Here is a 26,226-nt window from a genome sequence, read left to right as displayed (position 1 = left end):
GGGCGGGCCAGGCTCCCGTGGGAGGGAGCGGTGGGTCGGAGCCCCAGGCCTTCTGGGATTTGCCACACCGCCCTCCGAGCGGGCTGTAAACACACCGGGCCCGAGACAGGCGACCGCGGTGCCCAGATGGCCTGTCACCGTCCCTCCTTCCCTATCAGCAGAGGCACAGGTGCGCTCACTGGATGCGGGGGCTTCTGTCCAAGAGTTGCCCACTGGGTCTTTTGCTTTTTTCTGCCGAGTTATCGAGAGAACGCTGATTTGTGGAATGCTCAAGATTTCTGTATTCTTGAGAGAGAAGGATATAAGTGTGAGTGGGGGAGGGGCCAAGAGAGAGGGAGACACAGAATGCAAAGGAGACTCCAGGCTCCAAGCTGTCAGCAGAGCCTGACGCGGGGCTCGAACTCATAAACCATGAGATCACGACCTGAAGTCGGTTAAGCGTCCAACTTTGGCTCAGGTCATGATCTCTCAGTCCGTGAGAGTCTGCTTCTGATTCCGTGTCTCCTGCTCTCTCTGCCCCTCCCTCACTTGCACTCTCAAAAAAAATCTGTTACTACTTTCACATCTTATATCAGGGTCTTTCATTCTGGAAAGTTGCTCTTCAGTTACCATTCAACTTAAAGTAGTTTCTAACTTCTAATAGCATTTCCTTTTTGGCCCATGTGTATTTTTAAAGTTCCTAAATGTTCTTATTTTAATTGTCTCTTCATTACTGAGGCCCTCCTTCATTGCACTGAGGTCAAAGAACGTGAGCCGTATCATCTAACCTCACTGCTGAGTTGCTGGAATCTGCTTCATGTCCTGGTACACGTCAGCTTTTAAAATGCTGTGTGAGAAGTCGACACAGGGATGGCACGTTTACAGAAATGAGCCGAAAAAAACGGTAGAGCGTAAGAGCCAATGAAAGAAAACTAACAAATAACGGAGGGAAATCAGCGAAGCCAAAGCTGGATCCTCCTCAGCCAGACTGACGAGGGAAAAGGGGGAGCAGAATCCAGCAGCAGGAACAAAAATGGGGCACCACCACAGACCCTACAGACATCAAGGGAACGACTGGATGCCAACTGTTTTGAGAACTCAGATGAAATTCCTTGACAAACCCAGATACCAGGATAGAGCATCCAAACAGCCTCGTGTCTGGTCTCAAAAAAATCAGGTTCTCAATCAAACCCCTGGCACCGTGGACACCGAGGGCTGGATGGCTCCAGCAGGAGGCTCATGCACGTCGAGAGAAGAATCACGACTCCTGGCCTCGCCACGGCAGAGCCTGGCAGGGGACACTCCTGGCTCACCTCCATCTGAGGTGACAGCAAGCCTGACAGCCTTCATGTGGCAAGAACAAGGCCCACGGGCCAGCGTCCCTCAAGGGGACAAGCAAGCGTCCCTGGGCATGCATCAGCAAACCTAATCCAGCCCCCGGGAGAGCACAGCGTCGGGACCAGGGCCTCGCCCGGGAACGCAGGCTATCCGAGCATCTGAAAACCAGTGCGGCGCATCCGCAGCAACTCACTCCGGACGCAAACCTCACGTCGTCTTCTTGACAACTTCCGCCATCATGCGCGGAGCACGATCCCTCCGGCCAGGAAAGCTGCAGCTCACACGACTGGAAGAGCTGACGCGACTCATGAAGACTGGGAGCCACACAGGGACGTCCCCTCTGCCCCGCCGGGTGACAGCGGGCTGGGCGAGCCGTCCGGTGTGCGGAGAAGCGACACGAGTGAGCGCACAGACGCTCGGGGATCAGGGACCAGGACGTGAGGTCGCGTGAAAACTGCAGACTGAAGTGCGAACACACCATGACGGCAGCGCACGACACAGGAACCTGGGAACGACTGTAGTGGAAACGTGCGGGGTCTGCACAGGGAGACGACAGACGGGCTGAGTAAACGGGCACACGCGAGGTGAGGCTCAGGAGACTCAGCCCAAGATGACGATTTCCCCCAATGTGAGCCACGTACTCACAGGGATCCCTACCCAAATTCTAGTCGTTTGGTTAAAACCAAGAAGCTGACTCCGGGATGCGTATGGAAATGCAAAGGACCAGTAACGAATCTTTAAAACCAGGAGGAAACGCACACCACCTGATTCCAAGCCTCGTTCTTTTTGTTAATGCTTTTTTTTTGTTAATTTATTTTTGAGAGATGGAGAGAGACAGCATGAGCAGGGGAGGGCCAGAGAGAGAGGGAGACATAGGATGTGAACGCAGGCTCCAGGCTCTGAGCTGTCTGTCAGCACAGAGCCCGATGTGGGGCTCGAATCCACGAACCATGAGATCATGACTGAGCCAAAATTGGACACTTAACCGACTGAGCCACCCAGGTGCCCACAGCCTTGTTCTAAAGCTCCTGTAATCAAGACAGTGACAGGGTGAGGACAGTCTAGAAAGAGCCACATGTGTGTCACTTGAGTTTTCACAAAGGCGCCAAACAAGGAAACAAAGAGAAGACGCCTGCAGGATCACCTGTGCTGGACACAAGGAGACAGTGGACGTTGGGCGGCGACCAGAAGCGCTCGCCACAGGCGACAGCCGGGCACCGGCAGCCCTTCAGCCTCGAGCGGAAGCCGAGCAGGTGCGGGACACCGCAGGGCAGTGCCCACAAACGACACCGTCCCCGCGGTCCGCCTCAGTGCAGGCGACCGAGAGCAGGCCGCAGCGAGCCCGCGGAGCACGGTGGGGGCGCACGGGGGCGCACCCCTCCTGGGTGCTCGTGAAGTAACCGAACCCCGGGGACAAGCCACCCCGCCATCGGAGCCCTCTGCTGTGCAGCCAGAGCCTCCACTGGGCTGAACCGCAAGCCCCGCGCGCTGTCCCGCCCTGCACGCCGGAAGGAGCGCGTCCGCACAGGGCGCGTGCGCGCAGGGGACCAGTCCCCGCAGCCTCGCAGCCTGCTCACCGCCCGGACCCACAAACAACTCAGACCGACTCCGAAACGCCGAACCTTCGTGGACTAGAACGCGACAGCGAGACGGTGCGCGTTTCTGGGAAACAATGACTGAATCTCAACCGCTCCGCCACACCCCCCAGCCCCGCCCAGCCCCGCGCCCTCATTTCCTGCCCACTAAGGTCAAACAGGGAAGTTGAACTTAAACCAAGAAAGTGATGCTGGGTCCGTTGGGGCCGCAGGAACAGTCGGACTGGTGGTCCGCTCCACGGGCATCTGTCGGTTCTGGGGCCGGAAGTGCCTGTCGCGACGCGGGGGGGTGTCTGGTGAGGCCTGCTTGCTGGCCCACAGACTGGACTTCTTGCTGCGTGCTGGCCCCGCGAGGGGCAGGGGGCTCTCTGGTCCCATTTGCAGCTCCTCCCTCATGATCTGATTGCCCCAAAGCCCCTTCCTGACACCCTCATCGTGGGAATTAGGCTCTGCTGTGTGGATTTGGGGGGACCCAGGCCACATGGTCGGCTGGTCTACCTGTTGACCTGGGGGCGGGTCCCTCGGGACCACTCCTGGGCCCTGGCCTGGGGACCCGACCCCCCACCACTTCCCCCAGCGGCGGAGTCAACGACAGACCATGAAGACCCATCGACTCTCCAGCACCGCTGACCTCGGAGGCCAAGAGCCCCCTCAGGTCGTCAGTTTCTCGGATGGCGAACGGAGTCAGGTGTCCTATTGTGGCTCGGGGTCCTGGGCCGACCGCCTCCCGGGGACGCCTAGAACACGTGTGTGGCCTGGAGCTCGAAGTCCCGCAGGCAGCCCTGAGCGGTCACCCTGTCCTGCCCATCAGGGCGACAGCAGCCGCGTGCGCTGCGGGCCGTGAGGGACACTCTGCCGCCCAGTCAGGCCGACTCGACGTGGAGGCCCCGGGAGAGGCTCCTGTGCTGGGGGCACAGCAGGCAGGCTCGCCCCTCACCCAGCGGCCTACCCAATTACACGCCATCCCTGCACTTGACTCTTCTCACAGTAGCGGCCACAGGGATGGACGTCCCCGGTGGAGCCCAGCGTCCCAGCGGAGACCCGGATGTGGCTGATGTCACAGCGCGGTGCTGGGGTCACCACTCTTCCAGGTTCAGACCCGGGAACCGGTGGAGTCAGAGACCAGTCCCCGAGGAGCGTCACACCCGGGACACTCAGGCACTCCTGCTGGACACGGAGGCGCACGCCCAACCGTAGAGGTGGCCTGGGGCCCCCCCTCCCCGCCACTCCCAAGGGTCAAACCAGGGGGACCGTGGCCCCTCCCACGTCACCAACAGAGAGGCGGGGGTGGGGGGGGGAAGTGTGCGGGCGGAAGAGGAGCAGGACGCAGACGCAGTGAGACCACCAAGAGACCGTCAGATCATGGACGCTTTAAACCCCGTGACGTGTTTTTCCGGACGCGGTATCTCCAGGGGCAGATTCCAAGCCGACCTCCCACCGGGCTCTCGGGGGACGGGAGCAGGCCTCCCGCACCGCCGACGCCCGCCGGTCCCCACCGCGCCTCCTCCGAAGTCCTGTCCCGGGCGCGTCCTCGGGCAGAGCCGGGTCCCGGCGTCCCCGCTCCTTCCCGGTCAGAGCTCGTTGTGGCGCGCTCTGGAGACGCGGCTGGACAGGTCCTGTAGGTGCTTCTTTACCTGAAACAAGGGCCCCGCGTGAGCCCGCAGCCGCCTGCCCGGAGCCCGCCGCGCATGGTCCGAAGCGCGAAAACTCCGGAGCTCCTGCCTTTCCTAGCGTGCAGTTCCACCCGTCCGGAAACGGCCCAGAACGACACTGTCACTCTGGAACCACCCCCACCGCGGCGCTTACCTTCTCCCCGACGCCCCCCCCCCCCACGCACACTCTGCTCCTTCCGCCCTGTCTCGCTGAAAACTCTGAGTCTGAACAGGCAGGACATCTGTGTGGCTCCAAATTCAGACCCAGAAGAAGGTCTCTCCTCACTCCCTCCAGGGACAACCCATGCCATCTGTTTCCAGAGCGTTCTGTGTGTCCTAGCAGCCGAGGCTCGTGCCCCTCCTCAGCGTTCTCGCCGCCCTGCTGCCTCTTTCCCATGGAGTCTGACCCAGGGGCTCTCCTGTACCAAGACCCCACCTCGGTGCCCGGACAGGCAGTTGATTTGCCGGCCACCAGGAACAACGCAACTGGCCCCAGAGGGAGCCCGCTCTGCTGGGCCACCTGCCGCTGCCCTGGGACGGTTCCCATCGGCACACGCACCTCAGCGGACTGTCGGGGACCGCTCTACCACGGGCACGCGGACGTGCCGAAGCCACTGCCCCCCCCCCACGCGGGCGCACACTCACACCCCATGCAGGATCACCCGACTGAAAGTATAAGTTGGTGGCACAGGTGTCCCCGGCTCTAAACAGGCCCAGAGGGGAAGGCTCGGCCCTGTCCCTGTGACAGCAGGTGTGTGGTCACGGCAGATGCCCCCCAGGCGCAGACAACCCTCCCCCGGCGCCTCTGCGGAGGGGGTGGTGCGCACGGCGGAGGGAGGCCGCGGTCCTGCGCCGGCGCGGCGCCCACCTTGTAGCCCAGCTCCTTGGCCTTCCCCTCCAGCGCGGCATATCGCTCTTTGCTGCGGCTCACGTGCTCCTGGTCCCCGAAGCTCTCCACGTGCTTCAGCTTCTGGTGAGAGATTTCCAGCTGCTTCTGGTAGTGGTTGTGCTTCTCGATTTTGGCCTCAAAGTGCTTCAGCTCCTCCTAGAATAACGTTTAAACAGCCAACTGTCCCCCAGGGGACACCTGTGCCGCTCCAGGGTCCCTGGGCAAACCTCCCTGCAGCCCCGCGGCGGGGGCACAGGCCCTGCCCGCTGGTGATGGGGCTCAGCGCGGGAAGCAGGGCGCTACCCTACCCCGTCCAAGGGCGCACACACCGAGCCCCTCAACGCGCAGTCTGACGGGATAGCTCCAGGGGGCCATCCCTGCCCCTCCCTGATCCGGAAGGTGGAAGGGAGCACTCCCACCGCTGGAGGTACCCCCCACAACCCAGCGGCCTTCCTGGGCCACCTGCCCCCACGTCCCCAGCAAATGGAACCTGTCGGGCATCTGGCTTCCTCTAGCCCCGACCCTACCTGCAGCCTGACACCTGGGGCTTGGGCTTCCACCACGACCGTGTGCAATGCCCTCCCTCCATCCCCATGCCGTCTGCTCCATCTGGAGTGGCCGCCGACTTGGAAAACGCTCTGTGACCCTGCTCCTCCCGCCTCTCCTGCCCACACAGCACTCTTGGGTCAGGCTCGCTGGCCGGTCCCCCACATCCTGGTCTCGGCTGACTGGTCACCTCCTCGGGACCTCCAGAGGGGACCAGGTGCCCTGCCCAGGGCCCACAAGGGCCAACCCCACGCTTCCCTCTGAGCCAGGCTGAGCTCCACCAGGGCGGGCCTGCCCACCCGGCCGCAGACGGACGCCGATACGGGGGCGTCTGCCCACCTCGCTGCCGCCATCTCCTGCCGCACTGCCCCGGTTCTCACACTGCTGAGGACTCCCCGGGGCCCCCCTTTCTGCCCTCCCTGCCCCCGGGACTGTGCCCCCCCCCCCCCCCTGTGTGAGCTCAGCCACAGCGCTCAGCCACAGCTTTCAGGGCCACATCTCAGAATGACCTCTTGCTCTGTGGGCGGCACTCGGGGCCCCGCGCCCCCAGGTCCTGTCCCAGCAAACGGCAGCCTCTCGCCTGTACCCTTCTGATCCCTGACCCGCTGGCCTGCGGTGCTTGGTCACTGCACGACCCACACTGAGGTGACAGTCAGGGAACCCGAAGGCCCTCCCTCTGGGCCGCCACCAGGGCCTCACGCGGGGTCCACCGTTCTCCGGGGCCTTCTTGGCCCACGTGCCTCCGCACCAGCCCTCTGTCCTCACACCCAGGGCATCTGAAGCCGAGCCGGACCCTCCTTCCACTGGAGGCCAGCACTGTCCCCAGACGTGAGCATGGCTGTCCCACAGGGCTGTCAGCCAGCACGGAGGAGGGGCCCAGGGGGCAATAGGGGAAAAAACCTGTGAAAACACTGGTCAATCACACTTGCCACGCAGTACAAAGCTTAGAAGGTGCCCTGGATACCGTGAGCCAGTGTCTTCCTGCACCTTCCTTACCCGAAAGGACTCCAGCTCCTTCTCGGTGAAGTTGGCGGACTTGGCCATGTCCCACAGATCTATCACTCGGGGCTCCTCAAACTCTGGGGGAGAGGCAGAAGCAGCCCGCGTGACTAGGGCGGCACCCCTGGATGCCCGGGGCAGCGTGCATCTGACTCGTGTGCACGCTGTGTGCCCGCACGCGCGCCTCCAGTGCCCTCCGGTGCCCTCGGAGAGGAATGAGTGTTGTTCCCACGCTCGCTCAGCCTGTGGCTCAAGGCACCGCTGGCCCGTGGCCTTGGCGATGCTCTCACTGCCCCCGTGCGTGAGCATGGGCCCACATCTCTGACAGGGTCCCACCTGGTGCAGAGCCGCCTGGGGCAAGAGTGGGGGGAGAGGGGCGGGAGTCCTGGGGCCTCTGGGTCAGGCCTGGACCACACTACCCACAGTTCCAGGCTGAAGCTCAGGCCACTGCCCATCCTTCCGCGTCTGGAGCAAAACAAAGCGCCTGGACAGGACCTCAGTGGCTCTCCTGAGCAGACAGGGCTACGGCCCCACTGGGCCACTCACCTCTCCGGCCCTGGAGGAGACCCGGAGCAGGCCCGGCCCAGCTGCCCACCCCCCTCACCGACCCCTCCTGCCCAGGGCCCTCCAGGGCTTTGGGGGGAGTGTTCTCGAAGGACTGGGTGGACAGCAGGAGATGGGCCGTTGCTCCTGGGCCCAGACCCCTGGAGGGAGTGGCTCAGGCAGTGAGGGGCAGGGGCAGGGTGGTCAGAGTTGCCCCCATGGCAGAGGCCAGCCCTGGCACCGTGTCTCCTGACCCACTGCGTTTCTGCCACACAGATGCTCCCCGCGCCTGTGACAGACAATGGGCGTGAGCGGGAAGCCCGGCATGGGGACCTTGGCACCTAGGCAGCGCTCCTGACCGGCAGCGGGCGCCGGGCACCGCCGCACCGGGGCGCGTGGGGGACTCAGCCGGCCGCGCTCACCGGCCTCGGCGCCGTAGCCCCGGTGGCTGACTTGGCGCAGGCGGTCGTAGCCCCGGTTGATGTGGCGCAGCCGGTCCTTCAGCTCCGCGTGCTTGCTGTGCAGCACGTCCTCCTTGACGCGGCCCGCGTCCAACGGGCTGATGACGTTCTCCAGGGTCTCTGCGGGGCGGGAGCCGTGAGGGGTCGCCGTGTGCAGGGCGGCCCGCAGGCCGGTGAAGGGCCCCCCACCCCTGGGCGCCGGGCACCTTCGCTTCTGCTCAGGGCGTCCAGCAGCACGTTGTACTCCCGCACTTTCTCCTGGTGGTGCTGGAACTCCCGCCACAGCTTGGCCAGCTCCTCGCCGGAGAACTTGCCCGAAGTCTTTGCCTGGAGGAGCGGGTGCTGTGAGCCTGCCCACCCTGGACCCCCAGGAGGACCCCCGGGCCGCTCACCGGGCCCTGCCCCTCAGACCAGCTGGGACCCTGGCACCCCTGTCAAGTGCTTGGCGCATTCTCGCCTTGAGGACCCTCCAACCACTGGACACGGCCGGAAAATGCAAAGCAACATCACCAGGCTCAGCAGAGGTGTGACAGCCAACAAAGGTGTGGGAGCTGCAGGGTCCCAGAGGAGACGATGTCCCCCTGCCCCAGGAGGGACCTTAGACCAGTCACCTCATCGTCATCCACCTACCCCACAGGAATGAGGGGACACCATGGCCACAACGGACACCCCCCCCCCCCCAAACCCCTGCTCCTGATGTGGCCGCACCCCTTGGACCAAGGATGAGGGACCGGTGTGAGAATCCTAATTCTTGGCCCCCCTCAGTGTGGTCCAGACAAGCCGGACAAGAGCAGGCATGAGGGAGAGGGCAGGGTCCTGCAGCCCGCCCACACCTGCCCAGGGCCGGCACCCTCAGGAGACCAGAGGCCACGAGCGCCACCCCAGCATGCCCGCCCTGCACCCTGAGCCCACCTTTCGGAACCAGACGCCACAGGGCTCAAACCCCAAGCACCCGGACACAGAAAACCACGAAGCCCATGTTGCACCGCGAGCCGTGTTCACGTGCGGTCCGGCCGCTCTCCTCACGCGGAGCTCCGGCGGCCACACACCACGTACGATTCCCTGGCTGGGCGCCCGCGGAAGCAGGGAGGCCCCACGGGAGCACAGCCTTGTGGGCCCACGAAGACACCACGCCCCCCGAGAGCCCCCCATAGAGCAGAGGCGGCCCAGCAGCTCCCCAACTCTCGAGGCCAGGGCGCACGTTGTGGGGGCCCCGGGGAGCGCCGACGGGTACCTTGTGCCACAGCTTCTCCAGCTTGGGGTCTCCCAGGGTGTCGTCCTCGGCGGTGTCGCTGAGGTAGTTGCTGTTCACGGCCTGGGTATCCTTTCTCCCGTCCAGGCCGTACTTGGCCAGGATCACTAGGAGAGACACGGGAGCTGTGACTCAGGTCCGGCCACCGGCCGACTGGCTCCACGAGGACCCGGGGCCCCCGGCTCCGCACGCCCGACCACGGAGCAGTCCCGGAAGTCCCCGAGCGTGGGAAGGAGCCACGGGGATGGAGGGGGAACGTCGTCGGCCCGCCTGGCCCAGCCCCCCAGTCCGAGCGGGCACCCTGCACCGGACCCCTCAGATGAGTCACACGAGCCTCAGGCTGCATTCAGCAGCCTGCAAGGCAGAAGGTTCTGGATTCCAGGAGTGCTGGGCTCAGCATGAATGGGAGCCAGAAACAAACGCTCAAGCTGGAAGGGGGCCCACGGGGCAGCAAGCCCACACTTCTGCTCATGGGTGAGGACGCCGGGGCCTTGCCACGCCCCCACGTGCACTTGGGGACACGTGGTGGCCATGAGGGCTGGGCGAAGGACGGACAGAGCAGGACTCAACATGGGACAAGGGCCCTCCATCCAAACTGCCAGCTTCCCAGCCCGCCGAGTCTTCCGCCACCTGGCCCCACACGCACGAAGCCTGTGCCACCCACGCAGAAATCAGGGCTCCACGGGGAACACGGACTCGGACACCATCTGGGCCAGAAGCCACACCCAGGAGGCCACAGGGGACAGAGGGAGGTGGGAGCTGGCCACCCCTTTCTACGCCCTTGCACTCCTATGTGCCAGCCTTGGGCCATCCCCTGGGGGCTGCTCCCTTCCAGAAAGGGGGACATGTGCAGGTCCCGGGCCCTCCAGTGCCAGCTCTCCTATGGAAGCTCCAGGTTGGGCTCCTGTCCAAGCCCTGGTGGCGGCCCCCCCACGCTCCGGCTGGGGCGACCCCCACACACGCTCCGGCAGGAGCGACCCCCCGCCACACGCTCTGGCAGGAGCGACCCTCCCCACACGCTCTGGCAGGGGTGCCGCCCCCACGCCGGCTCGGGCAGGGGTGCCCCCCCCCCCCCACCAGCTCGGGTGTCCCTAGTGTCCTCTCAGCTGATACTTCTGCTACCTCACCTTGCTTTTTACAAAACAATTTTTTTAATCTGTTTTTGAGAGAGAGAGAGACAGAGACAGAGCATGAACAGGGGAGGGGCAGAGAGAGAGGGAGACACAGAATCTGCAGCAGCTGTTAGCACAGAGCCTGACGTGGGGCTTGAACCCATGAACGTGAGATCACGACCAGAGATGAAGTTGGACACTCAGCCCACTGAGCCCCTGGGCGCCCCTTGCCCTGGTGTTTTGTATGTCTCGCCGCGCTCGAGCACGGCCACATGCACACCTCGGTCAGTCCACTGTCCTCCCCGCCCCGTGACCCGAACCTTCCACACGGTCTCATGGGGTCTGGCCGTCAGGGGGCAGGGCACCCGGGCCAGAAAACCCTGTTCTCGAACTCTGCTGTGCCCAGGTCTGTGGCTTCCCTCTGAGCCTCTGCGTCCTGTGGGTCGGACAGGAAGGAGCTGGAACCTGAGTGGTCGCAGAGCACCTGGTCTCGGGAAGGGACTCGCTACCGCTGAGGAGGAGCATCCAGCGAGCAGGCGGACGGCGGTCCCCAGGCTGCGAGGGCTGTGGGGGGGCAGTGGGGGGCTGCGGCAGGCTCGCCCGGGGCCAGGGCACTCTGGGCCTCCAGGCTCGGGAGGGAGCAGGCAGACGGGGACGGACCCCCTGCTCTCTGCTCTTCGCTACACGGACAGCAGACCGGTCAGCTGGGAGCGTCCCCGTGACACAGCCGATGTGGGACACCCAGGGCACGGCGGTGAGCCGAGTCCTGCACTCCCCTCCCGGACATGTGCCAGACCGGAGGAGGTGGAAAAGGGGGCCCGAGTGACCTCTCCGCCCCGAGGACGCAGGGCTTTTGCATGCGGGGAGACTGAGGCAGACGGCTGCTCCATCTCTTCCAAACACCCACGGGAGCGAGCAGCTCCCTCCCTCCGCTCTAAAGGTTAGAAATTTGTTTGCGGGGCGTCTGGGGGCTCAGCTGGTTAAGGGTCCGACTCTTGATTTCGGCTCAGGTCTTGATCTCATGATTCGTGAGATCAAGCCCCATGATGGGCTCTGTGCTGACAGAGTGAAACCTACTTGGAATTCTCTCTCTCTGCCCCTGCTCCTCAAAGAAATAAACTTAAAAGGAAAAAAAATTATTTCACTACAGATCTGGAATCTACTTCTTAAGTGCCAGACTCTGGGGACGTCCCTACGGTGGCCACAGGCAGCTCGCGGCCGTCGGCCGCTCGTGTGCTCATGTGCCCAGGCACCCCTGCCCTGACTCTCCCTACAATTCGCCAAGGGCGCGCCTCGGAGGGGGTGGCCCCGCTCCCACCCCGCCCGACCCCCACGCGGAAAGGGAGGGGCGATACCGCTGAGGCTGCGCGTGAGTCTGGCCTGTTTCTCCCCGTCTGCGTCGAGGCCCTCAGCCTTCAGCTTCTTCCAGGCGAACTCCTCTCTCTCCTGCATCTTCAGATCCGCGTGGAGCTCGGCCAGTTTCACGGGAGAGAGCTGGAGCTGCGGGCGAGAGCAGAGCACGCTGACAACTGGCCGCAGATGCGGCTGCAGGGCGGCCCCGGCGACGGCGAGCGCGGGGCAGGCTGGCCGGGAGGCCACAGAACGCGAGCGGGAGGAGTCAGGGTCCCAGACAGACGGCCGGCCTGCAGGGCGGGGCCACGGAGCTGGCCCCACGGGAAGATGTCCGCCGTGTGCCCCATAAGGACCCGCCCGCCGTCAGCGCCTGAGCACGTGGCTGCCACTTCCTCCCGATGGCACCACCACGCCACGGGGCCCGGCTCCTGCACCGGGACGCCCCGCCTCCCATCTGGACCCTGGGGGCCTCTGTGGGGCCCCCAATACAGGGGTGGGGGGTAGGGACAGGACGGAAGGACACCGTTACCTTCTCCTTGCATTACGTAACTAGGACAGGAAATAAACCGTGACTACAGAGAGTGGCTCACGGCTGGACAACCTCCACGTTGGAAGAAAACCCGTCAGTGAGCACGGCTGACAGATGTCCCCACGCGAGAGGCGGTCGGTGGAAATGACACCACTCTTGGTGCTGTCCCTCTGCTGCTGTGTCACGTGGCCCCGAGCTCCGGAAGGGAGCCCAGCCCACAGGGAGGCCCCGCCCTCGCTCCAGCCTTTCCCACGACTTGTGTCAGCTCAGACCCCGTCCAACGGCTTGAAAACTAGTCAGGGAAAGTTCTTGGGAGCAAAAAGATGGCGCCAAATGAATGGCAGGGCCTAGGGCAGGAAACTCTCTAGAAGCTTCCTTGCCCCTGCTCTGTGGGTCCACTACCTCCTTCGCTGGCTCTCCCGGGGCAGGCATCAGTCTCCTCGGGACCCACACCTCTACCTCCTGTCCCGAGCCCAAACCGTTCCTTTCCAAGCCTCTGGCACGCCCCCACCTAGAGGCCCCAGGCTCCTCACAGGGCACCCACCTGCCCTCCTGAGCTCCGTCCCAGGCCCCACAATCACCCCAGGTCACCTGGATGCCCTCCGTGGGCACCTCAGGAGAACACCAGGGCCCTGGGGAGGCCGGAGCAGAGGAAGTGGACAGGGGTTCAGGGGTGCTCACTTCCCAGGAAGGGCACATGGGGCCCGGGCGGTGACAGCTGGGAAAGGTGGCCCGCAGTCCGCCCAGGCATCCACAGGCCCAGGGCTGTGAGCATCTGGAGTCATAGCCAAGGACAGCGAGGACCTGGCTCCTGGCTCTGCCCTCTGTGCTTACTGCAGCGTGGACCGCACAATGGCGTCGGTGTCCCTCCTGGGGGACTGTCGGGAGGAGGACCTGAGTATTTATTCTCTGCCCGCCAGCCGGTTCCGCTGTGGGGCACTTGCGCATCTGGGGGGACTCAATGGGCCGACATCCGGCCAGGAGCCCGTGAGCGGCAGACCCTGGTGCCACCTTGGCGTCACTGCCATGTCCCCTGTATTAGTGCCTTTCAGGTTTGAAGCCTTTGGGGGTCTGAATCACACGCTGCATCCCACAAAAATCAGTCCTGACCTGGCGCCGACCTTCCTGCGAAATGCCGAGGCCTGCTGGGTTCGGAGCAGGACTCGCCACCTGCAGCAGCAATGCCCCGACACGGCGGCCATCGAATTCCGAGGAAAAGGGGGGCACCTGGGGGGCTCAGCTGGCTGTGCCTGACTCTTGATTTCAGCTCAGGTCATGGAGCCCCGAGTCGGACTTCGCGCTGGGCTTGGAGTCTGCTTGGGATTCTCTCTCTCTCCCCGCCGACCCCCCACCACACCCTCTCACACTCTCTCTAAAAAATTTTTTCAAAAACAGGGAGAAAAAGAAACAGTTTATGGGCAAACAGCTGGATTCTTTCACTCTTTTTAACTTAAAGTTAAATGTTAATGCCTCACAGAAAAGAATGAATATAAAATCAAATGGAAAACAGAATCTGTTCAATACTAAACAGGTAGGTAGATCGTCAGGGATCACAAGACGCCGACACGCAGGGAGAAAGGCAGCGATGCGTCCACGGCCCCCGGGGGGACGGGGTCACAGGTGGGACACTTAACCACAAACTCACCAGGGTGAACACATTAAGTACCTACAGTTTCCTGTATGTCAATCACAGCTCCATAAAGGGGCAAAACAGTCACCCGGGACCAGGGTCCACTCAAGCCCCTGCCTCTGGCAGAAGTGACTGCGTGTGGCCACTGGTGCCTGAGCTGCTGTCAGGACTTGACCTTACCTGCCCTTCCTAAGTCCCACCTGCAGCAGAGGAATGTGCTGAGGAACACGGAGGGCAGGCTCCCCTCCCCTCCCCACCCCCCCACCTCTGAGGACAAGATTTCAACGCGTGTTAATCACAAGGCCAGGATAGGAACCTGAGAGGAGCTCACAGAACTGGGCCTGGCACTCTGTGGGTCTGCTCAGGATGCGTCCCCCCAACCCTGTCCGTGTCCCCCCACCAGAACGCACACCCCCCACCCGTCAGTGTCCCCCCCACCAGAACTCAAGGCAACCCTGAGCAGGGCAATACCAACCAGAGAGGATCAGTGCGCGTGTGGGTGCTGCCCAGAGGCACCCACCGAGAAGTGCCAGGGCTCAACCCCAAAGCTCCGAGGACAGCCCTGCCCCCCCCACCCCGCCCCGGGAGTCTTACAACACTGGGAGACGTCACGAGACCACAGCGCGGGGCAGAAGCGGCCTGGTTCCCACCCCCCAGGCTGCAGCTCTAAGCACTTGTGTCAAACGGGAACTGGACAGTCTCTCAGAAGGTCAGACAGCCAGGTGGGATGATGCGGCACTAACCAGTTCCCTGGGCGGGTCTCCCGAGCCCGGAAGTGAGTTTCAGTCTTCCCAAAGGACCCCAACCCCAACCATGGCGCCTGCGCGTGCTAAGGCAGGAATCACGGTCCAGCCCGGGCTGCAGCCCCCTCGGTCTCAGGAGACAGAGGCTGTCACGGCCCCGCGGCCCCCAGGGTTACAGGCGACGGGACGCCCCGGCCGCCGCTCACCCGCTGGGCCTTCTCCCACAGCTGGTTGAGCTTCTCCATGCGGAACTCCCCGGAGGGCTCGCGCTGCGCCGGCGGCTCGGGCTGGTTCTTCTCCCGCGAGTACTTGCCGCCGTGGGACGCCGCCGGCCAGGGCGTCCGGAGCAGCAGCAGCAGCAGCAGCAGCAAGGGCAGCGGCGGCGGGAGCCCGCGCGACTCGACTCCCGGCCTCGACGACGCCATCTTTCTCCCCCGACCGCGGAGACCCCTCGTCTGTAGCCAAAGAGGCTCCGCCCCCGTCGCATGAAGGCCCCGCCTCCCGCCGCTCTGCCTCTTGGGAGTTGTAGTCCCTCCGTGTGCGGTCGGCCCAGGCGAGGCAGCCGGCGGACTACGAGGCCCGCGAAGCCCTGCGGAGGCACGTGACTGTTTCCTTGACAACCACGCCGCGGCCCGGCGATGCCTGGCGCCCACGCTTGGACTGAGTGCTCTCTCCCTGGGTTTGCTAGGTTGAGTGAGGATCAGACCCTGACGACGCGCGACTCGGACCCCTTTCCCATCTGCTCCGCAGAAAAAGTAGACAGATTCTGATTCTGAGACAGATTCAGAGATCGGAACCGTGTCCGGCTGAAACCTTAGATTATTCCTGTCAGCAATATTGATAGGAAACCTTCCTTGTCGTGGGTTTACTGGAAGGTGGCCCCTGCTTGGCGATCAGGACACTTGGAACCACTCAGCCACTCCTTCACTCAACAGAGAAAGACAGGCTGAGAACCAGGCCGCCCAGGTGTCTGGGCTTCTCCTTCCCCCGCCCCGCGCTGAAGCCTTTCCAGACTTGGGGGCACCTGCACCCCAACAATGTCTTTGAACTGCATCCCTAACAGTTAACTCCGTGCACTTTTTCTGTGTTGGAGATACGTCTGTGTCTGGTTCATTTCTCCCCACCTTGTTACAGCAAAATTCACCCTAGGGAGCCCGTGGGTTGGGGTTGGGAGGTGCCCCGGAGCCGGCTTCAGCTCGCTGTTCTCTGGTAGCTTGACTAGATGGTTGAGTAGGGGTACCAACTAGGAGCTTTGGGGCTTGGAGAAAGGACAGGGTGAACCCATCTGGTAAGAATGACCTGAAAGGCCTCCCAGGGTGGCGTGTTGGGCCTGGAAAGGAGGACATCCCCTTTGGAGGGAAGAGGAGGACAGAAGAAGGTGTGGAGAACGCCTGGGCCTCGGGAGGAGTCCTGGCTTCGGTGCCTCACGGCCGTGGCCTGTGTTGTCCAGAAAGGGTTACCTGCAAGGAGCGCCGTGCCGTCCTTCCTGCCTGCTGCCCCAGCATCCCCAGAGCCATCATTTCATGCATTTTGTCCTGTTCAGTTTGGTTTCCAACAAAGGTTAAATGCAGTCCCTGTGCTCATTCAGCCAGAGCGCCAGTTCGGGCTGCTGTTAGCATTTAAGGCACTTGTCTTGTTTGTTGTTAGCATAGGCGAACTACTGTAGCAAAGTCCAAAATGCATAAAGGCCCCAAGAGGATAGCTGTTTCTGCTTTTCCCTGTTCAAGACTGAGCAACAGGCCGCTGTCCTCAGGGTGGCGCTACAGGGACCCAGGCCGCCCCATTGTCGACCCAGGGCTTCCCCACCGGCACAAGGGGAGGGGGCAGGGCGGCTGTCACAGGGGCAGGGGTTGGAGAGCCAGGCCTCCTGCCTAGAAGCAATCCTACGGCCACCTCTGTTAACAAGAACACTCCGAACTGAAAATGGAGTGTGGTGGAGGCCCCATCACCAAACCAGAGCTGAACACCTAACCTAATTACAGTTCAACCTCCCCCAGAAAGGTCGTTTCAACTGGCCAGCCAGGAATTTTCCGGTCAGCACCGAAGAAATAAACTCCATCCTCCAAAGAAGTTGAGGTCAAGTAGGAGGATAGACGCCCAGCCCTTTGCCTGAGGGGAAGGTGACCTTGCCTGAAACACTCTTCTTTTATTCTGCTAATAACTTCTTGCCCTGCCCGCTTCCTATAGACAACTCTTTTGTACTGCTCCTTGGAGCTGCCCGATTAATGGATTGTTTAATAAAGTCAGTTAGCTCAGCAAATCCACCCAGTTGAAGTAGTTTTTTGTTTTTTGTTTTTTAAAAACACACCTGCCTCTCAGGGCAGCTCGGAAGTGTAGTCGAGTGGCATACCCAGAGTTAACGAGCGTTGTGGACAGGTAGCTGGTATTTTCCTTATACTTCTAGAGCGAATCCAGGGTGTTCTTGGTCCTTCCTCCCTGCCAGGCTCAGGTGGAGGCCATGGACTGCAGGCAGAGCTCCAGGCCCGTGACCTTCCAGCTCCTGGTGTCACGGAGCCCGAAATGCACAGACCAGGAATGAATCACAGCACTCAGGGTCGCTGAGGATCCTGATCATCTAGTTGGACGTCTTTATTTCAAAGACTGGTAAGTGGAGGCCGCAAGACGGAGCTTGAGTTGCCAAGTCACCGGACTACTGAGCGCCATAGACTCAGGGTCTCCTTATTGGCCTCTGCTTCTGCCTTGTTTCCTGAGGAGTCCTGTGCTCGATACGGCAACCGGAATTAGCCTTTTAAAATATAAGTCTGATCGAGAGAATTCCAGACCACCATTCCTCACGGACATGACGCAAAAATCTGTACCAAATATTAGCAAGTAGGATTCCACAGTATATAAACATGTTTGGCGTCATATTTGGAAATGGATCCATGAAATTCCCTTATTAATAGAATAAAAGAGAAAAAACAATGGGTAGCGTCCACAAATAAGCATAGTAGTGCTTGACAAGCCAATGCTGGTTTGTTGCGTTACAATCACTCGGCAAGCTAGCAGTGGAAGGGGACCTTCCCCGGTGAACAAAGGGGCGTCTGCACGAAAGGCAGAAGCACCCCACACGTCACTGGGGAAACGCTGAGCACTTTCACCTGGAGAATGTAAGGACTCTCTCACCCTTATCCCTAATGTTCAGCTCGCTGCCTCATGCCCACTAGAATAGCCAAAATTAATTAGGTTCATAACGTCATATGTTGAGAAAACTATGAAGCCGCTGAGACTCTCATACTTTGCCGGTGGGGGTGTGAAATGATCGACCCCTTGGCAAAACCCTCTGTCAGTTTCTTATATAATTAAACACCTATTCTATGACCCAATCCAACGGGCTCAGTTCTTGGACCTTGTAACCGGGGTGCAGGCGTACAAGAGCACCTGCCTCTGGGGGGAGTCCCAAACAGACCAAGTTTGGCCACACGGCTGCTGACAAAATCCAAAGGCAGAGAGATGAGTGATGGGGAAATAGGAAAGGGCTAACACTGAAGATGGCGGACTAGGGGCTCAGACGCTGTCTTCTCCAAAGTGCTGAAAATACAGCCAGGTTTACACGGGGAAACGTGGGACAAAGGTTGGTGGGTCCTTGGGGCTGGGCAGTGAAGGTCACTGTCTTGGGGTCAGTGGCGGGGGAGAGGGGGGAGGAAGGGAGTGGGTTGCTGGCTCCAGGGCAGCTATTATTGCTTTGCTCCCTGGGGCCTTGGCCTGAGTTCAGAGCTGAGCTGGAGGGGCACGTGGGTCACTCAGTCAGTTGAGCATCTGACTCTTGATTTCGGCTCAGGTCATGATGTCATGGTTTGCGGGTTCGAGCCCTGCATTAGGCTCTACATTGTTTCAGCAGGGAGCCTGCTTGGAATTCCCTTCCCTTCTCTCTCTGCCCCTCCCCAACACATGCGTATGCATTCTTTTGCTCTCAAAATAAACTTAAAATTTTTTTAATTAAAAAAAAAAGAGCTGAGCTGGAAAGAACACATCAAGTGTGGAGATTCTACTCCTAGGTTGCCCGAGATAAATTAGAACATGTGTCTATAAAAAGACTGTACAAGAATGCTTTTGGCAGCTTTATTCATGATGGACAAAGATTTTAAACAAGTCAAGCACCCACCAACAGGAAAATGGGTAAACGGTTGTGCTATATGCACATAAGAAAAGGGAAAAAAAAGAAAAATGAACTGCTACGTGATATGGACAAGACTTATCATTATGAGTTCAATAAGCCAGAAACAACAGGGAACACAGGCCATGACTGCATTTTCTGAAGTTCAAGATCAGGCAAAAATAATCTCTGATACTAGGAACCAGAACATCAGTTGCCTGCGGTGGGAGGTGGTTGGTGATGGACTGGAAGGAAACTCAAGAGAACTTCCTGAAGTGACGGAGATGTTTGATGTTTTGATTGAAATATCGGTTGGAGAGGTGTATATTCATGAAAGTTCATTCAGTGTAAATTTAAGATCTGTGATTTCACTATGTATAAAGTTTATCTCAAGACAAAATAGACACGTGCACATGTGTAGCAGGGACTGAATCGTCCCTGTAGAGACCCCTGTCTTCTTTCCCTGCTCAGCTCTCCAAACACTGATGGCTGGGTCCTTGGCCTCCAGACTGGGGATTAGAAGAAATGTTTCCGTTGAGCCGGACCATCTCAATAGGAAAGCACCAAAGATATCGGCAGCAGAGTTAACCTGACGAGGGGCCACCAAGATCACGCGACGCTGAGGTCCTATATCAGCAAATAACCTGCAAGTGTGCAGAGCCTTGGGCAGTCAGCCGAGGATCCTTACAAATCTAAGGATGACTCCAATGTGGAAGAAAGAGACAGACGCATACAGACAGAGAGGCTAAATCAAACAGGCAATAACAAAAAAAGCAACTAAGAGAACACAAAAACCACACAGGGAGAAGAAAAGGACAAAAATGATTATCGTCACCCTCACAGAGCTAGGAGAAGGCGTTAGATCCATGGAACATACACATGCACGCACACATAATTATAGAGTCACATATAACGTATGATATTATAGAAGGAAAATAATTCAAAGCAGCTATTGGAAACTATGAACATGATAGCACAAATAAAAACCCAAGTAGAATGTAGGAAAATAATACCAAATAAATCTCTGATAAAGGAGATTGAAGCAATGAAGCAAAGACAGATAGGAAAAGAATAGACGAGAAGAAACCCCAGATTTCCAGTTCGGGAGACCTAGTGTTTGATTAACAGGACTTTCAGAAAGAAAGGAGAGAGAAAATGAGGAGTGGTAGAGCTACCAAAGAAATCATTCAAGACAAATTTCCAGATCCAGAGGACAGAAGTTTCCAAGTTGAGTTTCCAGGTTGAAAGGACCTTCAAGTGACTTTCACAATGAATAAAAGTAGACCCACACTGGGGCAGATTAGTGTGACATTTCAGAACACTGGAGGAAAAACTCAAATTTTATAAGCTTTTGAGGAGAAAAATCAGTCAACGGCATAAAGTAACCTTCAGACTTTTTGATAGCAGCACTGCCAGTGAGACCTTAAATTGCTGAAGGATGATGACCTGGGACCTAGAATTCTATACCCAGCCAACCTACCCAGAAAGTATGTAAATACCAACAAGAGTCTCTTCATAAAGATATTAGAGCCATGAAAATGCTCCACCAAAATAAGAAAATAAAGCAGAAAGAGGAGGCCAAGGATACGAGGCCCAGGAGGCCTGAGTTGGCTCAGCTGGTTAAGGGCCCAACGTTGGCTCAGGTCATGATCTCACGGTTTGTGGGTTTGAGCCCCGCGTTGGGCTCTGTGCTGACAGCTCAGAGCCTGGAGCTGCTTCGGATTCTGTGTCTCCCTCTCTCTGCCCCTCCCCTGCTTGTGCTCTGACTCTCTCTCAAAAATAAATAAATATTTTTTAAAAAAAGGACATGAGGCCCAATACAGGGTGCATGTGAGAAGGATAGTGAGAAAGGAGCCCCCCAAGAGGATGGTAAAGGATGACCAGACACACAGAGGCCCCATTGGAGCAGCGTGACTCACGAGAGGTCAAGTGCCGTCATTCCCATTCCTCCAGATGTTTAAATCTGCAGACAGACCGCCCAGGTGAGCCGGGGGCTTGTCCCCACCACGCGCTCCCCAGTCCTGCTCTCTGCCTGTGTCCTGATACCTGGGACAAGGAGGTAATCCATTTCGCCCCATGTAAGTGCGCCCCTCCCCCCTGCACCTAAGGCTGTGGGTGGCTCTTGGCGGGTTTAGACAGCCGGCCGCCATCCAGGTGGCCCGTCCTCCAAGAGCTGATTCCCACTGGACATCTGCTGCCCGGTCCTCGACAGAGCCTATGGGTGCCCCCTCCCCGCACCCTGTGGTGGCAAACCCTGTTTTCCCCTCGCTCCCTGGTGCCTCCAGATAGAGTTTTTAAAACTCACAGAGAGGGGCGCCTGGGGGGCTCAGTCGGTTAGGCTTCCGACTTCAGCTCAGGTCATGATCTCGCAGTTTGTGAGTTGAAGCCCCGTGTCAGGCTCTGCGCTGACGGCTGAGGCCTGGAGCTGCTTCGGATTCTGTGTCTCCCTCTCTCTCTACCCCTTGCCCACTCACACTTTGTCTCTCTCTCTCTCAAAACTAAACATTAAAAAAAAAATTAAAAGCTCACAGGGAGACAGAAGCCGAAGTAGAGCCACGCTTCCGCTAGAAGCCCCGACGGCACACGCTGCGGGCGCTCCAGAGCTAGGCGGTGTCTGCCATCGGGATTCAGACGTAGTTGGCGGGCGGAACTGTCAGGAAAAGGAAGGTGGGTGGCAGCTCTCTGGGCTGGGGGGGGAGGGCATGAAGGAGGCGGACGCGGCCCGTGTGACATGCCTCCCCCTGGTGCTGGGTGCACAGGTGTGCGTCCTGTCACTGCAGGGATACTTCCCACTTTCCTCTGCGCGTCCCAGAGACTTCGGAATCAGGAACCTCCATTTCACCTGGTGAATGAGCTCGGTGCAGGGCCTGGCACACAGCAGGGTCCCTCCTCTCCTGCGCTCAGCCCTCCCGGCTGGGCATTGTTTGCAGTACCTGCCAGCTTGCCAGCTTCTTCCTCCTCAGCCCACGTCCCTGGGCCTCGCACAGCTCCGCCCCGCCACGCCCGGCCCCTGCTGGATGGTCAGGAGTCCAGCGGAGATAAGGCCCTGCCTGCCTGGAGTGCAGGTGAAGGTGAGTGTCCACGAGACAAACATGGCATCAGGAGGCTGGACGGCGAGGCTTCCGGTGTCGCAGGACGAGGTTGCATCCAGGCCGAACGCCTCAGCTGCTAAAGCAGCGGGGGCTTGCTCACAGGACGTATCTCTGAGCAAAGCAAATGCAGGACTTCAGGACGTGCCTTGCGGTAAGGTACCATTGGCTGGCTCCCGGCAGGGTGAGTGAGGTCTCTGGGCCAAACCCGGGACCTTCACTGCTTCCCACTGCCATCTGCCACCGCAGACCCTGGGACTAAGCTGGGTATACTCTTTCTCCCTCTGGGTGTCAAGTGCAGGTCCCCCAGGCCGCTCATGTCCTAGAGCTGTGGATCAACCCTTCTCTGACCCCTTGTCCCACCACCCCTGACCCCGAAGTCCCTCCCAAGGCGCCCTCTCGAACTGACGCCGGCCACGAGCAACATCCCCGCTTCCTAAACCTTTTGTCTGAAGGCGCCCTTGACCTTGCTCTAACTGAAAATGGGTGCTTGCTGGTCCTTCAAAAACAGCATTGCTCTCTTTCTCTCTCGGGCTTCTCTTTGCGGTCCGTGGTGATTTCCATCCCCACGTGGAACAACCCCCACAGCCCTGGCCTGCTCTCCCTGATGATCTGGAACCCCAGCCCGGGCCAGCCACCCGGCCTCATGGCCGCACGCCAGGCGTGCGGAGTCCTCCTGCTCCCTAAACACGCTGAGCAGTCACCGCCCCGTCTCTGTCCGGCTGGCCTGCCCTGTGCCCGGCCTCAGCTGCTGGGACTCACCACCCCCCAACCTCACCAACCGCTGACCCCCACGTGGTTACTGCCTGTCGCCCCCTTTTGTCCGCCTTCTTCCCTGCCAGCTGCCATGGTGGGCACCCCACCCTGCTGGCATCAAAGTCCAATTCCTTAGTCTTCTGTTGCTCAGCCCAGTGCCCCAAGCTCTCCCCGCAGGCTGTGGCCCACAGGCTGGCCATTATCTGCATCTCTGTCTTTGCTTGTGTCTGCGTCCTCTTCCCTCTGGCCTGTGTGCTGAGAGCAGGAGTTGTTCCCTGCCCCTGTCTCCCGTTGCCCAGAATTTCTGCTCAGCGACAGTATGTGGGAAGGATGGATGTGGACGGATGTAGTGGGTTAGATGGTGGATGGTGGACGGAAGGGTGCGTGGGTGGAATGATGGATGGATGGGTGGGTGGGTGGATGGTGAATGGACTGACGATGGGTGATTGGATGGATGGATGCATAATTAAAGGGCTATGGATAATTAGATGGAAAGACAGGAGATGGATGGACGGATGGAGGGAAGGATAAAGGATGCTCAGTCCTAGAATATGCTGCCTTTTCTCAAACACTAGGCGCCACACCCCTGGTGACGATGGGAAAAAGGAAGAGATGGTGAATATCTCGTACCCAATGCGGATCCAGAACAGGCTTACAAGAGAAGCCAGTGGGATCTGCTGGCTGAGGAGGGAGGCTGGGTGAGGCTGGGAGTGAGAAGGCCGCTCTAAGCTTCCTTTTCCAGCCTCCAGGTGGTCCCCGCCGCCCCTGCCCCCAGCGTTTCTGCCCACTCAAGCACCAAGTTCCTGAGGAGATGGGGGGCTGGCCTGGAGACCCTTTCCCCAGGCAGGTAGCTGTGGAGGGGCTGGGGACCCCTCTCCCGTCTCCCCCTGGGTCCCTGCACCAGTGCCCCCCCCTCTCCCCGGAGCGTCCTGTGCTGGCTGAGGCGGGAAGCGCCCCACCTGGGCACCCGGATGTCGCTCAGTGGCTCACCCCGCACAAGGACAATTAACTTGTCCGGATAAACGCCCACTTAGTGATCCGACAGGAACTCCCACCAGGCTGCAGCTTGGCGCAGAGCAGCAGCCGCTGCAGACAGGCTTTGCAAAAACTGACATTTTTGTAGTTCGTCCTCCTCCGCGCCAGCCTCCTCCCAGGACGGGCACACTTACTGCTTTGTGTGACTCCGACTTTGTGATGCAGACGCAGTTGAAGTGGCTCTGGGCCCAGCTCCTGGCCCCGGCACACCGCGCCTCCTGGTCCCCACCACGCCCCCTGGTCCCCACCATGCCCCCTGGTCCCCACCGCGCCTCCTGGTCCCCACCACGCCTCCAGGTCCTCACCGCGCCCCCTGGTCCCCACCGCGCCTCCAGGTCTTCAGGTGAACCTGTGCTCAGTGCCCCGGCCACTGCCACCTGGGCACCAAGGGCTTTGCTAAGCAGCCCAGCGCCCAAGGCCCTGTCTGGAGGGGCTTCGTTCCATGACGCCGGGAGGGACATGCGCACCATCTCAGCAAGCCCACACCCTGTCTCCTGAACGGGGACGGGGCCACTGGCCCCCTGCTCAAGACGGAGGCGGCGAGGATTGCGGAGGCGGTGAGGGGTGGGGGTGGGGGTGTCTGGCCCCCTGCTGGGAAGCCTCCCGTGGGGGCGGGCGGCACCCCAGGTTCACAGGTGAGGAAATGAAGGTTTAGAGAGGGGAGTGGTTTGTTGAGGGGCAAACAGCTCTGCAGGTGCAGAGGCAGGATCTCACCCACGTGGGCTGATCCCACCCAGCAGGGGAGGGTGCGTGACGGTGGTGACTTGACCTTCTCCTGCCCTGCGGGACCCCCTTTCCAAGGCTGGCTTCTGGGCGTCAGCTGTAAGCCTGAAGCTTAGGTCCAGATGGAGGGAGTTGGTGTGGATCCCAGACCAGGGGTCGGCGCGGATCCCAGATGCTTTGCCAGGAGACTTGAGTTTTGGGCTGTAAGTGGAGACGCCTGGCCGCCGGGACAGCGCCGAGGGCCCCTCAAAGGGCGCAGATGGAAGCGTTAATAGCAGTGACCAGGAACTGCATCGGGACCCCTGCCTTCCAGGGCGGGGCCCGCCCACAGCCACAGAGCACTATCGGCCCCGGCCCGCCTTCCCCTTCACGGCGGCGACCAGAGAGCCTGATCTACCTTTTATTGCCTTCTTTGTAGCCTCACAACACGGGCCGCACCCCTAAACAGTGCTGCTTGGCCTGCACTTTATGGAGACGGGATCGGGCTGCGTGGGCTCTTCCTGCGTTTTTTCCTCCTCCACCGAGGCCCCGAGTGGGTGAGACTCGTCCACGGGCCGAGTAGCACTGGTCCCTGCACTCTCTGTGCCATTCGGTCTCGGGAGGACACTGCACGCCCTGCACCCGGTCTACGGGCGGTCGGGCCCCAGCTGACAACCTGCTGCCCAGGGCGATGGACGCGTCGGAGCCCCAACGTGGGACTGGAATCGCTGGGTTGCAGGTTTGAGTTTCTTCAGCTTCCCCACAGGAGTCCACAGTCTTTCCCGAGGGGGCCAAAGGGCTGGGGACCTACGTGCTGCCGGCCCTGGACGTCCTCGGGCTGCCCCCACCCAGTGGTTCCTCTGCGGCCTCTTACTGCTGGCTCCGCTTTCATTTCCGGTCACCAAGCCTCGGCCTTATCACCCTGAACGTGCCTGATCTATTCTGATCTCGGAAGCTAAGCAGGGTCGGGTCTGGTTATTATTTGGATGGGAGATGTTTCCGGCCACCACACAGGTGCGAGGTGTTCATCGGGTCTGCCATTTGGATTTCCTCTTTGGGAAGTTCCCTCCCAAGGTCTCTCTATTTTTCTCCTAGTGCTTTTGCCTTTTCTCATTGACTCATCAAAGCTCTTTATATATTGTAGACCCAAGTGCTTCATCAGCTTTATGCGTTGAAAGGTCTTCTCTTACCCTATGGCTCAGTTCTACTCTTTCAGTAGAGCATTTTGATACACAGTCAAATATACTTGAAATTATCAGTAGTTTCCTTTAATTGCTTGTGTTTTATGTCTGTCTTAAGAAATCCTTCCCTGCTTCAAGATCATGAATACATTCTTGTATATTATCTTCTGAATGCTTTACCTTTTATGGCTCCATCTTTGATCCAGCCGGAATTGATTTTGGGGGATGGATTTAGGTGGGAGTGCAATTTCCCACCCCCCGTCACACAAGTAGCCATGTTTCCGGAGACCCCCTCCCTTTCCCCACTTCGGGCCATGTGACCGCAGTCTTAAATCAGGGGTCCACGCAGACTCGGGTTCGTTTCTGTGACCTTCACTGTGCTCTTGACTTTACCAGCCTTCCGCGGGGCGACCCCACGCTGTCCTGACCGTGAGGGGTCCTGGCGTGCTCTAGTGTCTGGTGTCCACAAGAACAGACCTTCTCACACCCTTCCTGGCTTTGTGTTTGAGCTGTTCTCGTGTCTTGCAAATGTCACCTTCAGTGGGGCCTCCCCTCGGCCATCTGCTAGTTCAGCAAACTGCCCGCCCCCCAGCAGCCCACCTGCCCTTCGCTCTGCACCGCCCCCAGCGGCCCACCTGCCCCTCACTCTGCCCCCCCCAGTGGCCCACCTGCCCCTTGCTCTGCCCCCGCCCCCAGCGGCCCACCTGCCCTTCGCTCTGCCCCCCCCCAGCGGCCCACCTGCCCCT

At 60.0% G+C, this 26,226-nt stretch overlaps 2 protein-coding genes across 2 annotated transcripts in view; one reads left to right on the top strand and one right to left on the bottom strand.

Annotated features, from left to right (window-relative positions):
• ACOX3 (acyl-CoA oxidase 3, pristanoyl) overlaps window positions 1-26,226 on the top strand; it is a 922,607-nt gene that overhangs the window by 376,290 nt on the left and 520,091 nt on the right. The window lies entirely within an intron of this gene.
• LRPAP1 (LDL receptor related protein associated protein 1) lies at window positions 4,267-15,091 on the bottom strand. The gene is made up of 8 exons (XM_029949269.1): window positions 14,828-15,091; window positions 11,722-11,866; window positions 9,237-9,361; window positions 8,209-8,329; window positions 7,964-8,122; window positions 6,996-7,078; window positions 5,433-5,609; window positions 4,267-4,546 (listed from the first exon to the last, which is right to left on the bottom strand). Exons 1-8 carry the CDS (start codon window positions 15,044-15,046, stop codon window positions 4,484-4,486), a joined length of 1,092 nt encoding a protein of 363 aa, XP_029805129.1. The 5' UTR covers window positions 15,047-15,091; the 3' UTR covers window positions 4,267-4,483.

The sequence above is a fragment of the Suricata suricatta genome, chromosome 1 (assembly GCF_006229205.1).
Source record: "Suricata suricatta isolate VVHF042 chromosome 1, meerkat_22Aug2017_6uvM2_HiC, whole genome shotgun sequence".
In the NCBI taxonomy this organism is placed as follows: domain Eukaryota; kingdom Metazoa; phylum Chordata; class Mammalia; order Carnivora; family Herpestidae; genus Suricata; species Suricata suricatta.
This window is presented reverse-complemented; position numbering and strand designations above follow the sequence as displayed.